At 33.9% G+C, this 15,757-nt stretch overlaps 2 protein-coding genes across 2 annotated transcripts in view; both read left to right on the forward strand.

The window, feature by feature from the left end:
* Positions 1-3,002, forward strand: part of LOC124366223 (multidrug resistance-associated protein 1-like) — a 69,464-nt gene extending 66,462 nt beyond the window's left edge. Inside the window, exon 31 of the mRNA XM_046822613.1 lies at positions 901-3,002. Coding sequence (XP_046678569.1) covers positions 901-1,012 — 112 coding nt within the window. The 3' untranslated portion in view covers positions 1,013-3,002. The remainder of the gene's footprint in view (positions 1-900) is intronic.
* Positions 3,003-3,741: 739 nt separating this feature from the next.
* LOC124366224 lies at positions 3,742-11,095 on the forward strand. Its single transcript, XM_046822614.1, has 3 exons — positions 3,742-3,899; positions 9,023-9,090; positions 10,275-11,095. Exons 1-3 carry the CDS (start codon positions 3,839-3,841, stop codon positions 10,917-10,919), a joined length of 774 nt encoding a protein of 257 aa, XP_046678570.1. The 5' UTR covers positions 3,742-3,838; the 3' UTR covers positions 10,920-11,095.
* Positions 11,096-15,757: the final 4,662 nt, after the last annotated feature.

The raw sequence follows: 15,757 nt of genomic DNA on the forward strand, positions 1-15,757 counted from the left end.
CTGATTCTTAAAATGCGTAATGAAATAATTCTACTTATAGTATACTACAAATATTATGTGTGTAATGTACAACCATAACAGTCACAGCTATAATAAAATTTTTAAACTCTATAAGTAGTACAGTAACATTAGGGGCAAGACTAACTGTATTTTTAGTTTTTTTTCCTAATGTTAGAGACAAATATATTACTTTTTTTAAGGAGTGCCAAAAATAATTTTTAAGTATATTTTGGAGGATGCCACATATTTTGTACGATGAATGATGTTTGGAATAAGTGTACTTCAAATTTAACACTTTTATAAAGTCAATTTCTCAAGCAAGGAGTATTCAAAGATCAATCTGCTTTTCCAATGTACAGATCCAAAGCGATAGACAAAGTTGTCATGTGATTTTACATAACAAGGCTGTTCAGTCTTTACTATGGTATTCATCATAACATATTAATGACCTTTTATGACAATCTTCATAACAGATTACATTAATTTAGGCAATATTATTTAGGGAAACTTACATTTCTTCCTCATTTTTTATTGTATTACAGGAGTTGCAATTTGCCATTACAAATTGAAGATTTATGAATTTAAATAATTTTGTATTATAAATCTAATAATATGTTAAATCCCCATACTAGTAAACTTTCTTTAGTTAACAGAGAAAACAATAAAATAATTTTTGTGGTAGACTAACAAAACAAACTGTCCAATAATTTTTTATTTATTCCACAAGACCTTTTAACATCAAAAATGCCATCATGAGGCATAAGTCCAGCTTATGTTGAAAGGCCTCATGATATAAATAACATTTTTTCGACAGTTTGCGCTTTTGACAACTTTGATAATTATCCCCATTAATTAATAGTTCCTCCTTCAGTTAAATAAAATGATATTTCTGTTTTTCAGAGTTCTGGTGTTGGATAAAGGTTACATAAAAGAGTTTGATTCTCCTCAAAATCTACTGCAATCTTCCTCAACAATATTCTACGGAATGGCTAAGGATGCAGGACTTGTATGAAATGAAAAATATCACGTGTTAGGCCTACCATATAATATTTACAGAGCAAATTCATATTGTTTAGTATATGAATTAAAGAGTATATTACTCTTAATTATATTAAAATTGTATAATGTCCTTAAAACTCAAAGAACAGCTGAACAGCTTATTATAATCAAGGAAATTGGAAGGGGGGTCTGTAAGGTTAGTTTCAGTTCTTCTGTTTCCTTTCAAACTAATCATCCCTTATCTATTATAATCCCAGAAAAATTATAATAACTAAATATATAATGTAATATTTTCATAGAATAGCCACAATTCCAGACACTTCTCCAAGTTTGGATGGACAAGACTAAGACTATAATTGAATAAAGGCACAAAGTTCACTTCTATAATTGAACTAGAGGTTGCCCAAAAGCCTAGCACACAATTTCCTGCCAAAAATAAAAATGCCAAGGATGTCTTCATTTTAATTTAAATCCAAAATACTCATGATATAGTCACTGAAAGATGTACCAATCTATTAATCAATTTTAGATTTTTTTATAAAGCTGTGTTTTGGAGCCTTGAAGTCGGAGAGTGAAACAGTTTTTATAAGTACCTGTAAAATAACTTGAGTTTTTCTCCAATAACTCCATAATATTTGATTGAATAGCTTCAACAGTTTGATTAACAATTGAACTAGTTTAGGCCAGTGAGGAAGAATCCTAAAGTCACAATCCTTATCTGTTCATTTAACACACTTATTATGTAATGAATAATTTGGAAATGGAAGTAGGCACATTAGATACGTATTATTATTTCAGTGTTCATGGTTAAGAGCATGACGCAAAATTATAAATGTTTTTATTCTAGGATTTGTATGAGTATGAGCATTTCTAATTCAAATGAATTATATTTCTAACCATGGTTGAGTTTGCTTTGTTGATCCGATCAGGTTAAGTGTAAGAAAGGACTATGTAGTCCTACCTTCGCCTGAAAAAAAAATAAAGAGAATTTTTATTTCATTTCATTTTCATTTCATCAAGGAAAACTGTGTGTATATATATATATATATACAGGTCTGAGAAGCCTACTTCCGGTAAAAAATACGATTATGGTGTGTTTTATAACAGTCTTCAAATCTACAGTAAAAGTTACTTTGTATCTGCATTAAACTTCTGGTCAAGCACTACATACTTAATATTTGCTAAAATCTATACAGTTAAAAATATAGTTTTACTAAAAATTCCAATTTTATTGTTTGGATAACCTATGTGTTCAATAGTGATTACAGAACAGGTTTATAGGTTCTTTCAATTAATAACATCTATTTGTTGCAATGCATTTCTTGCAGGTATGCATTTTTTCACAACTTTAGAGCCCAGTAGGGTGGTGCTCTCAGGTTGGAGGTAAAAATCCTTCCTTAGTGGACTTCTAGTACATAAGATAAACCTATGAGCAAAATTTTATGTCTATATCTTTTATAGTTTTTGCAGAGTGTTTATGAGTACTAAGTCAGTCAGGACATCTCCTGTTATATATAGATAAAAGAAATAGAAATAATTATATATTAACAACACTAAACTCTTTAACTATCCATTTAATTAATAACAACATTTGTTGTTTGATTTATATCAATGTTTTTATAACAAAACAAGCATTTCTGTGATTAATGTCATGTAATTTTAAAGCGATATGTTTTTCCCCCTTATAATACTTATCAAACTGCTTTTGCCATTATTTAACTTTCACATACAAATCTTGTATTTTGTTAGTAAACAAAACAACTGTTATTGTAATTGTCTAAAAATAAGTTTGCCACAAAAGAGACCTTTCATGCATATCCAACTTGCTGTTGTATTTTAATTTTTTTAACAAACCATCTCCACTGTAATAGAATTGAATTTTGAAAAGTTTACATTTTAAACTTATGTAAAATAATACTGGATGTTCTTGTATTAAGTTTTGTTTAATACACAATAAGGTTCTTTTTGTATAATACTCGTATTATTAAAGTTTTTATTTTGTATACTTGTTACGCATTTATTTCTCTCAAAAACCACTCTATTGAATTTTATTAATTATGTTTACACCACTGACCACTGACATTCCTGCAATGCTAAGTAATAACTACTATTACACTTACTCAATGTAATTAATTGTTACTATGAATAGTAACAGATGATGCAATCAATTTTCTATTATTTATAACTCAGTTACTCTCAAATACTACCTTATAAATATATACGGTACCTACAAATTCAGTTTTATGAAAATTTAAAAATTAATTACACTGTAATTGAGTAGTGACTAATGATTAAACTCGAAGGAAAGAGAGCAAGAGAAATATAGGGAATAATTGATTGAGGAGGGTAAAGGAAGGTAGTAAGGAAGGCAAATTAAATGTAAGGAATTAGTCAACAAATTTATGTTATATATGCTTATATTGTTCATTTATTAATGTTCAGAAGGAATGGAGAGATCTGGCTGAGGGTTCTGGAAGGTAGGAAAGGATTTTGCATTAATAAACACTGCTGATATTCGAAACCATCAAATATATTGATGATGGTGACATTGAAAGTGGTTCATCTTAAAAAATATTTTAATATTTATTGATATTAATACGAATGGAGAGAATTTTATTCACATATGACTAACAAAGCTAATGAAACAGATCTATAATTAGAATTGTACGGAACCAAAAGTAGATTTTAAAAGTACTTAACGGTTTCATTATAGCTCGTTATTGAGACACGTAATGAATTGATAACACAGCAATATCAAACTGAGTAGATAGATAGCCATCGATATAACAGTTTGATAATATGATTATTCTTTTTGTTCCGACCTCTGCAAGAAAGCTCCATGAGACTTCTACCTTCAGCCCTATTTTTCCTTTGTTTTACATCATGTTCTGTGATAAACGGTGAGATAATTTAACTTTAGCCCACAATATTTTAAGACCATTAGATTATATTTAGGCATTAATCTCACTGCACAGGTATTAATGTCTTTATTTTATTTTTGTAAATTTAAATTATGTCATTTAACAGGGACAAGAAATTTCATTGCCAATGTCATCATATTGCAAAAAGATTATAGCTATATGACCATCTATTGAGCTAAACTATACCGTAGTTTTACTCAACTCATCTGGTTGTCGTCTTCTACTTCCTTACTATTATTGACCATCTTTTTGTCAGTAAAGTTCTGATGTTGGATACACAAAGTAAGGAATTTGCACAACCCATTCACTCCCTAGAGACTAGTAACTTAAGTACCGTACATCTTGGGTTTTATTTGTTCAGGGTTGCCTTTAAACCTCTCTACTCTATAGGTAAGGCTACAGCTGTGTGTTTTGACAAAGATCACAAACGAACTTTTGCCAGTAATTTTTTCCATAGCAAAGTTAAATGCAAATATCAAATTGTTACTCATTCACTATTATTGCTACAATTATAAATTTGAATTTTGCCAAATTTGCATTAACTTCATATTTAGTGTCACTTGTTATCGGTCACTTAATGTAAATTTGGGGAAGGTTAAATTATTCCTGCTAATTATGAAATTTATAAAAATTTTCATTTACCCTAGATCTGGCAATGGTGTCACTCTGTACTGGCGGCTCTATTTCACAGCCACACTGATATTTTGTATAATGTATCCCATTTCATTATTGTGTCAGTCCAAATGTAAATAATTATGTCAATTTATTCACATATATTTGGAGAATATTATAATAGCAATAACTTATTGTAACTTGCAAATGGAAAATAAATTAAATCAAGCTTTTTATGAATTGGCATACTGGTTTGAGGTTAACGGATTGAAATTAAATCAAGAGAAAACTCAACTACTAAATTTTCGAACGGCACAATTAAAGGAGGGCTATAATAAGGATGTGATTTTCCATGGCCAGCAAATAAAATTATGTGATAGCGTAAAATTTTAGGTATTGATCTGAATATAAACTTTTCTTGGAAAAAATGAATTGAAAATATTATTAGGATATTGAATTCGGCATGTTATCAAATGCTAGTGTTGCGCAACTCAATTAATATGGAAACTAGAATAATAATTTACTACTCTTTCTTTTTTCAAAATAATTCAATAAATGGTATTGAATTTTGGGGGTCATCTTCTGACTTCGATAAAGTTTTTAAGATCCAACAAAAATTATAAGATTAATGACCTTTTCATCATTTAGAACTTCTTGCAAACTCTGTTTAAAGAAATCTTATCACTTCCAAATCTATACATTCTGAAAACCCTACTAACAGTACAATCAAATTTTGAAAGCTTATCAAGTGATAATTTTGATCATAATTACAATACAAGATTTAAAGCTAATTTTCAATATCCCATACATCGACTGCTTCTGGTAGAAAAAACTCCAATATACACGGCAAAATAACTATAAAATAAGTTACCTCAAAAATATAAACATTTAATCAATTCAAAAACATTTAAAAGCAAACTAACAGATTTTTTTGTTGGAAAAAACTATTACAGTATTGATGAGTATATGATGGATCCTGAATTTTAAAATTGTATTTCAACATAGATTACATTAAATTTGTTACGCTGTCTTGACCTCTTATATTATGTATGTTTATGTGTATATGTTTATATGTATATATATGTATATGTGAATGGTGATGTGCATATGTACGAATATATATGTGTATGTATCATTATTACATTAACTTATGACAATGTTACCTGTTTCTATAGCAATGCTATGTGTAAACGTTGATGTAACCATAAAGACTGATTCTGATTCTAAAACAAAAATATAATGAAATACTAAATTTGAATCCTACCTTATGATTGTATGTACAATACACAAAGTTTCATCTTTCAATAAGAATCACTGGATTCCACCCTGCATTTTTGTGGCCTCCCTGTGAAACTGGTCTGGCATATTGTTCGAGCAGATAGATGGTAGGACTTGAGAGTGAACTTCATAACTACATCCAGGGCAAAAGAAATTGCTTTTTTTTTCGAGATTTTACTCACATATGGCAAGTGACAAGTTACAGTTCCTGTTGGGTTATGTGCTGAACAAACTTTTGGTATTTATGAAATAAAATTTATGTTGTGGATTAGGGCCTTTGTTTGTTCTCTTAGGACAAGAAGCTTATAAATTGCACCTAGTCCTACAAGGACCTTTGCGCTGCTTTTGGGGTGACAGGAATTTCTGGATGGGTAAGGTTGGGGGTAGCGACCGTCTCCTATCGAGATCCATGAGAAAGAATTTAGGGCACTAATCTCAAGTCCAGTCCTCTCAAGAGAAGTGGATGCCCTTAGCAAAATAATAGAAACCTGTGTGTTTAAACAATTATATAAGTATTTTATGGAAAACAATTACTGTACAAAAACCAATTTGGATTTAGGCCAAATCACTCTACTGCTAAGGCTATAGAATGTCTAGTAAATTCAATTCTTAGTGGTCTAGAAAACAAACAGGTAATTGGTTCTACCCTTATAGATCTAACAAAGGCTTTTGATGTTGTTACTCACTCTATTCTTTTTGAAAAACTTAATTTTTATGGTGTAAGAAACAAAGAATTAAAGCTGATTCAAAGTTACCTAACAAATAGAATGCAAATGGTAACTGTAAACAATGTTTCGTCACAGTATCAGAAGGTGGTAGCAGGTGTTCCCCAAGGCTCTGTACTCGGTCCTTTTTTGTTTTTAGTCTTTATAAATGATTTTCATGTTAATGTTTCATCTATGTCTACTTAATGCAGACGATACAACTCTTCTTTGTTCTAATGTGGATGTGTGGCAACTTAATGTACAATTAATTAATGCTCTTCAACAAGCTAAAGATTGGTATTCAGCCAACAACCTTATTATAAATGAAAATAAGACTCAAAACATAATTTTTACATACAATAATAACTTAAATTTAGACGATAACTACATTAAACCTGTTAAGCTCTTGGGGATTGTACTTGACAGTAAACTTAGCTGGAGGCCACATGTGGAAGGTATCTGTAAAAAACTTTCTAGAGTAATCTTTCTCCTAAGTAAACTTAAGTACTGTGTTAATTTTGAAGCATTGTTAATGATCTACTTTGGACTGTTTCATATACACCTTTGTTATGGTACCCGTCTATGGGGCAACTCTGGTGCCTCCAAAAAAGTTTTCTTGTGGCAAAAAAAGGCAATCAGGTTAATGGCGGATCTTTTTAATCAAGAGTCCTGCAGACAGTCTTTTTGTAATTTTAAAATAATTACTCTTGCTTGTATTTATATATAGATCAGAATTTAGTGTTTTTTAGAGAAAATATCAACACCTTTATCTCTCATGAGTTAGTACATGATTACAACACTAGGTTTCGATATAATCTTGTAGTTCCTCAAGTAAGACTAACTCGGACTTATAATAGTTACCATTCCCAACAAACTAGATTATTCAATAAACTACCATTAGCTATAAGAGAACTACTGATTAATAAGTTTAAATTAAGGATTTCAACTTGGCTTAAGACAAAAGTTTTTTTATTCTGTAGACGAGTACATGAAGTGCAACATGTTTGATCTGTTACAAAATACATCTGGTTAATGTAACTAAATTAGTAGTAAGTAAATTAGTTTTTATGTGAAATGTATTTTCATGACGAAGCCTATTGTAACTAAAAATGTTATTTAATGGCCAATAAAGATCTTGAATCTTGAATCTTGCCAGCTCTGAACCAGCCTATCGAGTCAAAGCAGACAGGGGGTGGCACACCCACATGTCCAGGCTGGCAAGAACCTCTGATACTTAGGGAACGAACACCACAACTCCAAAAGTCATCTCCCAAAGTAGACTAGATCTAACGAATTACCCTTGCACCTCAGAATCTCGATATTTGCAGTTAGTGATGTGCTGCTTCTGTACATCGATAAGGTTGTCCAGATTTAAGTGACATATTGGTTTTTGCTGTGCCCAGTTGTAGGTTCAACATTGGAAGGGACAAGCCAGAAGTGATCCCTGCCTGACCAGGCCTTTTTTTCCTTCCTGAGGGAAGAGGACACTTTGTCCGCGCACTTAGTCCTAAAAAGGACCTTTGTGCCTCCCTTACTTTAATTTGTGCCCTCAAAGACCGAGGCTTTTGCAAAAACCAATCAGATTTAAGGGCTCCTGTTCTCTAATGTCCTTGGGGCTGAGGAGATATGCTCCCAAGTATCTTTTCCGAGTCTCTACGATGGCAGGACAATCCAACCAAATGTGCTCCGCTGACTCCTCCTCTTCTCCACAGAGCCTACATTCGCTGCTCTGACTGAGGCCTACCTTCATAAGGTGCTTCCTCAGAGGGCCATGTCCTGTCAACATTCCTAATATCAGTCTTATATCCTCCTTATTCTGGTCTAGGAGAGCTGTCCACCCTTTTGCTAAGGAGAGATAAACATTTTGGATAGTCTTAAACCTGAGGCTCTACTCCAATTCTTGTGTCTTGTCCTCTTTTCCCAATCTTTGACCAGAGCTTTAATGTTGGAGAAGGCTATCCCACAACCTGGCTCAGGCCCCACCAATGTGGATTCTGCTCCCTTTTTGGCGAGGATGTCCGCTTTTTCATTCCCATGAATACCTTCATGACCCGGTACCCAACCGAGTGTTACTCTATTATTTGTTGCCAGCTCTGCTAGAGCATTCCTGCATTCCCAGACCGCTTTCGAATCAATCGAACAGGTATCCAGTGCCTTCAGTGCAGCCTGACTACCAGAAAGTATTAGGTATGATAATCCTTTTGTCCTCAACTGTGTGAGTCTTCTGGAACATGAGTCTATTGCTATGACCTCCGCCTGAAAAACTGTGGCATGTCTTCCTAGGGGCACAGCCATGTCGACTCCAGGTCCATGTATTCCGTATCCAGTCCTAGAGTCTAGGAGTGAACCATCAGTGAAAAACTTCAGGACTCCTTTTGTAGGCCAGGCCTTACTAACAGATCGTTTGAAAATGTATGAGAACAAATTTAGTATATTTATAGAGATGATAATGTTTAGAATTGAACTGAATAGATTGTGACTTGAATTCTTCTCTATATTATCTTACAGTCAATACCGAGTCGCTTGGGATATCAAAGAGCAACTTGGAAGAGGAAACTGGTCCTAAATTATTACAGGTATGAACTTTAAATTAAATATTTCAAGAATACGTTAAACATTCTTGTTAACAATTTGTTTGTCAGAAACCCTTCAATTAAAAGATTGTTAATAACTACAAGAAACATTTTAGATACTTAAGATGAAAACTTAAGAGCTTATTGTAGTGAAATGAAGTTGCACTTTACCCCATAAGAACAAGTTTTTAAAGTTTATTTCATCTTTCTAACACGTATAATCGTCTTATATTTAAAATTATAATGAATACAGATCTAAAAGTTTTTAGGTTTACTTGTAAAATGTATACTTTTTGAGTTTTCAAACAATGAAATAAAAAAATTTGAAATAAATAAACAAATAAAATTTTTGAAAAAACTAAAACCTGTTTGGAAGTGTATTAATTATATCTTTAAAATGAGAGATATCCCATAATTTTACAATTAAAACCAGGGTGTAAAAGTGTTGAAGTTTAGTATTGTACTTATGGGATAAGCGTGACTTAAAATAATGGTATTTGATGAATATATTAACTGTAGCGATTATTTGGAGTAGTATAGTAACAGTAGTAACAGTTGAATACGAAAAAATCTAAGTTTGACAAACAAGTTCAGATCAATCCTACACCAATCAAATCTCTTGGTTTCTTAGTATAAATATGCTGCAATATATCGTGCAATAAATCATTAAAAAATGTTTTAATAAAATCTGCATTTTACTCAACTGAAGAGCTACTTACTCTAAGAAACCATTGAAATACATTGTGCTTTTCCCCTTTTCGTTTTATTCAAAAGAAAATTGTTAATGACTACTCTAATAGAACAGGTATGAAAGTTTGAAAGAAGGTGAAAACACTTAATTTTAATATTTTTATTTGTAGGCTCAATGTTTGTATGATTGTTTGTAAAACCTGTATTTAGAACTAATGTTGTTCTGGCCCGAAGAAGGGGAAAATCCCCTAAACTAATCTGCACAAACCTAGTTAAGAATGTGTAATTTTGTGTATAAAGAGGTTCTTGTTTTCTGTTTTGTCTCATTTGTTTTTATTGTTCATTGACATTGTAAATGTTTAAATTAAAACCAATTACTCTGTTGACACTATTTCTTGTACGATATGTACATTTTTATGAAATAAAGATGTTTGATTGATTGATTGATATCAATATTGATCCTTCAATTGTGTTACAACCGTGAATGTATTTTTCAGCACCTCCAAAATGTCCGTCACAGACGAGATGCTCCTTCAGATGCTTGCACAGGAAAATGTGGCTGTCAAGGACCTACAAAAGGGAGTCACGTGAATAAGGCTCATCCTCCACGGAATGTCATAGCCTATCACTACCACCATCACTACTACTATTGCTGTCCCAGCATGGTGCATCACGCTAACAAGAACCCTCACTGGGCACAGGCAGCTCGGCACACACAGGCTACAGCTCGCAAAGACCCTACCAGTTCTGTAGACTGTGGCTGCAATGCCACAGGGGCGTGCTCTTGCACGGTTCAAGAAAAATCCAATGCCCAGGATTGTAGACAGAATAACAAACAAGAGCCACTCCAAAATGCCGCTTTCGGTTTTGGAATGGCCCTAGATACTCCGATTGGAAGGGATTTCTTTGAGTTCATCTCAAAAAATTTTGTCAAAAAAGATTCTCCTGGACAGCCAAATACATGCCAGGGTAACATCGCTCACAACAATCTGGAGGACCCGGTCTGCAGAGAATTCTTCAACTTCTTTTCACAGAACTTTATGAGAAAGGGGGAACAATCAACTGTGACCCCCACTCAGCCCCCAACACCTGTACCCCACACAAGCTCGCCAGAGCGGTCACTTTCAGGGAAGCATGCATGAGTTTAATGACATGAAAACAATGTTTGACACTCTCAAAAATGAAATGGAAGATACTATTTCTAAAACGGCAGACATAGCAAAAAAGATGGGAATGCCAATTTTATGATCGTTTTCAATTCAAACAAAATTTGTTCTGAATTAGGATTCACGAGCACCTTATTATCATGAGACTGACTTACACAATACTTACTAAAAGTTATCTAATTGTACTATAGTAAAAGATATAAAAATCAATGCACTATGCATTTACAATGCAATAGTTTTCTCACAAATAGCTACAACAAATAAGAAAAATAGGTAATTCTAAATTCTAGTTCATGAACTAATTCCCCCACCCCCCCCCCCCCCCACCCCCCCCCCCCCCCACCCCCCCCCCCCCCCACCCCCCCCCCCCCCCACCCCCCCCCCCCCCCACCCCCCCCCCCCCACCTTGATGATAAGATTCTATGTAGACCAGAACAGCGAACCCATACGTGATATGGGGGTTATTAACAGAGGTCAGCATCAATGTCCTCAGGGCAGGTACTTGCCTGCCCCCTGGGATACCATGCCCAGTTGGTGATGTAGCAAACAACCTATGTAATAGCCTGTGGGAACAGGAGCAGGGACTATAAGAACAAGTGTAAGAGAACTACTTCAGTACAATTTTGGGAACATAACAAGAGATACTCTTGTTTCATATTGATGTTTTATGTAAAATGCCAAAGTGATGGACTAAGAAAATTTCTCCATTTCGGTTAAAAGAAATTCCACTCAACCAATTGAGTTATAAAAGCCTATTGAAACATGGTTTTGATCTCAAATTTCAAACTTTAAACACACAGTTGGAACTTTAATGCTTTAAGTACAATTTGTTACATTAAAACATACATCAATCATCATGGCTTTAGTTCTATTTAATTACAATTTCAAATGATGTTAGCATGAAAAAATTGATAAATAAAACAGTAAAAAATCATAAATCCTTAGTGTTTTTTTTTATAAATTGATTTTAAGACCAAAAACATTGATATTTTTTTTAGGGGTCATTGAATTTATAACATATTTTTAAATAGATTGTTGTAGAAAATAATCACTTCACCTTAATGCTCAACAGATGTCCAAAATTATATAGATTACAGTCATTAAAATCTACTTCAGTTTTATTTGAGTAAGCTAAAATCATAGGTTTCCTCTTGTGTATGAAACAGTTCTATATACACTTGCACAGGATTTTGATCTATGATCATTATTTACAGCACAACTGGGTTCTCAATGCTTGGAGGAAGAGGTGTGAAGTTAATTAAATTCAAAATTGAACCACCTAAATCAAGGTAAAACATTAGCAGAAATAAATGTTTCCTTGGTTTGTTATTTACTCCGGACACTTTCGTTGAATCTAAACCAAAAATTTCTGGTCATAATTTCTAGATCAGTAAACACTTGTTTTAAAGCACTTTTTGTTGGAATTATATTGGTTCATTTTTTGTAATGGTGAACATATCTGCTGAAATTATTTTATTTCAAGGTTTCATTTTGATTTCATTGAGTGTTGAAAATTGATGGTTGCCTTCTAACCAATGATGTCATATAGTGAAGGGTTCAGTTCACATGTGGTCCACAGCAGCTGCTAAACTCAACTGCTTTAATCCTTTATATTATATTATTATTATATTATTTAATTTATTATTTATTATTAGTAAACATTTCACGCTACTTATATGACCAGTGGATCATTTGTAATATTCCTATGATGAAAACATTAATCTCTTAAACTAATGACTTCTTAGGGAAAAGACCAAGGAAAAGGGACTGTGAGCTTGGGACATGCCAAAGAAAATTCGTGGAGAATTCTTACAGTCCATTTAGTAATTTCCCAAGATTCTCTCCTCGATTGGCACAACCCCAGAAAACTTGCCAAACTGTGGGGATGACATCAGCTACAAAAACACTATGAAAAGACTGCAGGATGAACCGGGAGAGTGGGTGGTCGTAGGGTTCTCCCTCAGTGGTGGTAGTGGCTTGGGGGGAGCAGGAGTGGAGTGGGTCCACTGCCCCTCCAGACCAGGAGTCCAAGTCCACTCGGTGCTGGTGGAGCTGACGGAAGGAGGAACGAGGTGGTGCCCCTCTTCAGTGGTCAATGTCTGTCTTATGTTGGCATCCGGCTGCTGTACGGACAAGTCACACATTTCCGCCCTCTGTGAAAACAGTATAATAGAAAATTTAAAAATGGAAAAATGAAACATACGCCCTAAATAGGAGCAAACTATAATGTCGTCTATATATTTACGAATGGGTAGCTTCAAAGAACAGGCAGGAAAACACCTTGTAAAAAGTTGAAAAAGGGATTTGGTTCTTCAATTACCAAACTGCTTTAATGAAGAAAATAAAAAAAGGATAAATTTTAAAGTCTCAAATATAAGAAATTTTAAAAACTTCCTTTACAATTAAAAAGATGAAATTGACATTTTATAGCAGGTGACTTTTTTTGAAGTAATGTTTATTAGCCTGGTATTACATTAAGCCAATGCCAAAATAAAAACTATGTTTGATTTAGGAAGTAGATTATATCATCCTTGAAATAGTCAGCTGTTCCTTTACTCAGTTAAGTCCTTGTGCCACATAACCTGATTCCAGTGGAGACAAGGGGAAGCAGGTGACTGTACCTTGTAGGTATTACAATGACACCTCATGTACTTGCTACAACTGGTGGGGTGTGTGGTGAACTGTCCCTTGGGACAGCCATCCACCTTGTCTTCTGCTTCCTTGTCTTCTATCACTGTAACAGAACAGAGCATACTACTTTAAGTCAATATTCCAGGTGATGCCAGTGGAGCAGGTCTGTACCTTGTACATATTCCACTATTACACTGACACCTCATGTACTTGCTAAAACTGGTGGGGTGTGTGGTGAACTGTCCCTTGGGACAGCCATCCACCTTGTCTTCTGCTTCCTTGTCTTCTATCACTGTAACAAGAGCATACTTTAAGTCAATATTCCAGGTGATGCCAGTGGAGCAGGTCTGTACCTTGTACGTATTCCACTATTCCACTGACACCTCATGTACTTGCTACAACTGGTGTGGTGTGTGGTGATCTGTTCCTTGGGACAGTCGTCTACCTTGTCTTCTGCTTCCTTGTCTCTTATCACTGTAACGGAAAAGAGCATTCTTTAAGTAAATATTCCTGTTGGAGCAGGTCTGTACCTTGTAGGTATTCCACTGACACCTCATGTACTTGCTACAACTGGTGGGGTGTGTGGTAAAACGTCCCTTGGGGACGACCGTCCACCTTGTCTTCTGATTCATTGTCGTCTTATCCACTGTAACAGGACAGAAACATTCTTTAAGTCAATATTCCAGTTGGAGCAAGGTCTGTACCTTTTAGGTATTCCACTGACACCTCTTGTACTCGTACTTGCTACAAACTGGTGGGGTGTGTGGTGAAACTGATTCCAGACAGATGTTGGCCTAGGGATCAGAAAAAAGTGTGACAAATCATGACTCACCTGGAAGCATTTCTGGGGCCCCTTTTTAGATTATCCACTCCATCTCAGCAACAAGTTTTATTATGATTTTATTTATCTAATTCTAGAAATACGCCTATGCTAAAAACTGCAGGCTACTGTATGTATAGGGACAAGTCCGTTGATAAACCTAATGTGTAAAAGAACGTATGTCAAATCTTAATTACAATTGGTTTTATACCTTAAAAAAGCACCAAATTATCAAAAATTGCAACTTTGATATATGCTGTACACAATTTTTTTAAAGTTGTGATATATGTATCAATTATACAGGGTTGTATCAGACTCTTGTCGGATATTTTATCGGATTACTCCTATGGTTATAGTAAACTCGTTTTTGGACTATAGTTGAATTTTTAAGTTTTTGGTTTTCTGTCTGTATGGGATTTTTTTTATTCAAAAATATGTTTACTTTAAAAACTTTGTTACATATAACTTTAAACCAAGAATTTGGCAAGGAGGTTAACATCAATAATGTCTATTTATTATGTAATTAAAAGAAAAATGTTTATATTAATCCATTTCCAATATTGTGGCCATTCTAAAAAATTTTGTAACTATCAAAATAAACCTCAAGACATAAGTATTTTACAAGAACAACTATTTGTAAAAAGTTCTGTATTAGAAATCCAACAACATAATTGTTTGTAAATAGAGTAAAAAATAAACAAAATATTGGAACTTTTAGTTGAAAGTAGCACTCCGAATTTACTCGAGAACAAATTCTCAGCGCAACGATTACAATTATTTAGGTGACAAAGACATTCATTAACTATTAAATGTGGTCTAGTGGCATGTTTTCACATTATAAAAATGAAATCTAAATATATGCTACATTTTAAAACCCACTTGAGTGTATTTATTTTCATACAAAATACCATGAATTCACCCTCGTCCACCAAGGCCGGAAAGAAATATATTTGAAAACTACAACCACTTCTTCGTACAATACCATGCCTAATTAGCCCTATTGCACAATGACTCCACTCTGTTGTCTCAAATTTGATCTTGGTCCGTGGGCCTGACATTGCACTGACTCAGCCCAATTCACACGAAAGCCAGCCAATGGATTAAAACTTTTAATCCTGGAAGCACACTGGCGCATAATCAGCTGGTCCATTTACACAAAATGTAGAAGTCCACACAGGATCCTGTGCTTCTTCATAGAACTGTCCAATTGACACAGGTCTGTTAAACCCTGGAATCATAATCAATCGTTAAACACATTTTTTTAAGACACACTGTAACACATTATAGGCAAATCATTTTTTTTCTTCACGGTGGGGTTAGTGACGTGTTTTCTGCATGTGGATTCTGTTGCAGATTACACACA

Source organism: Homalodisca vitripennis, chromosome 7 (genome assembly GCF_021130785.1).
Source record: "Homalodisca vitripennis isolate AUS2020 chromosome 7, UT_GWSS_2.1, whole genome shotgun sequence".
Taxonomy (NCBI): domain Eukaryota; kingdom Metazoa; phylum Arthropoda; class Insecta; order Hemiptera; family Cicadellidae; genus Homalodisca; species Homalodisca vitripennis.

Excerpts from the sequence above, each read along its gene's own strand:
- LOC124366224 (XM_046822614.1), top strand. The coding sequence starts at position 3,839 with ATGAGACTTCTACCTTCAGCCCTATTTTTCCTTTGTTTTACATCATGT. Across the intron at positions 3,900-9,022 it reads ATCATGTTCTGTGATAAACG|TCAATACCGAGTCGCTTGGG; the intron begins GTGAGATAATTT and ends ATTATCTTACAG. Across the intron at positions 9,091-10,274 it reads CTGGTCCTAAATTATTACAG|CACCTCCAAAATGTCCGTCA; the intron begins GTATGAACTTTA and ends TGTATTTTTCAG.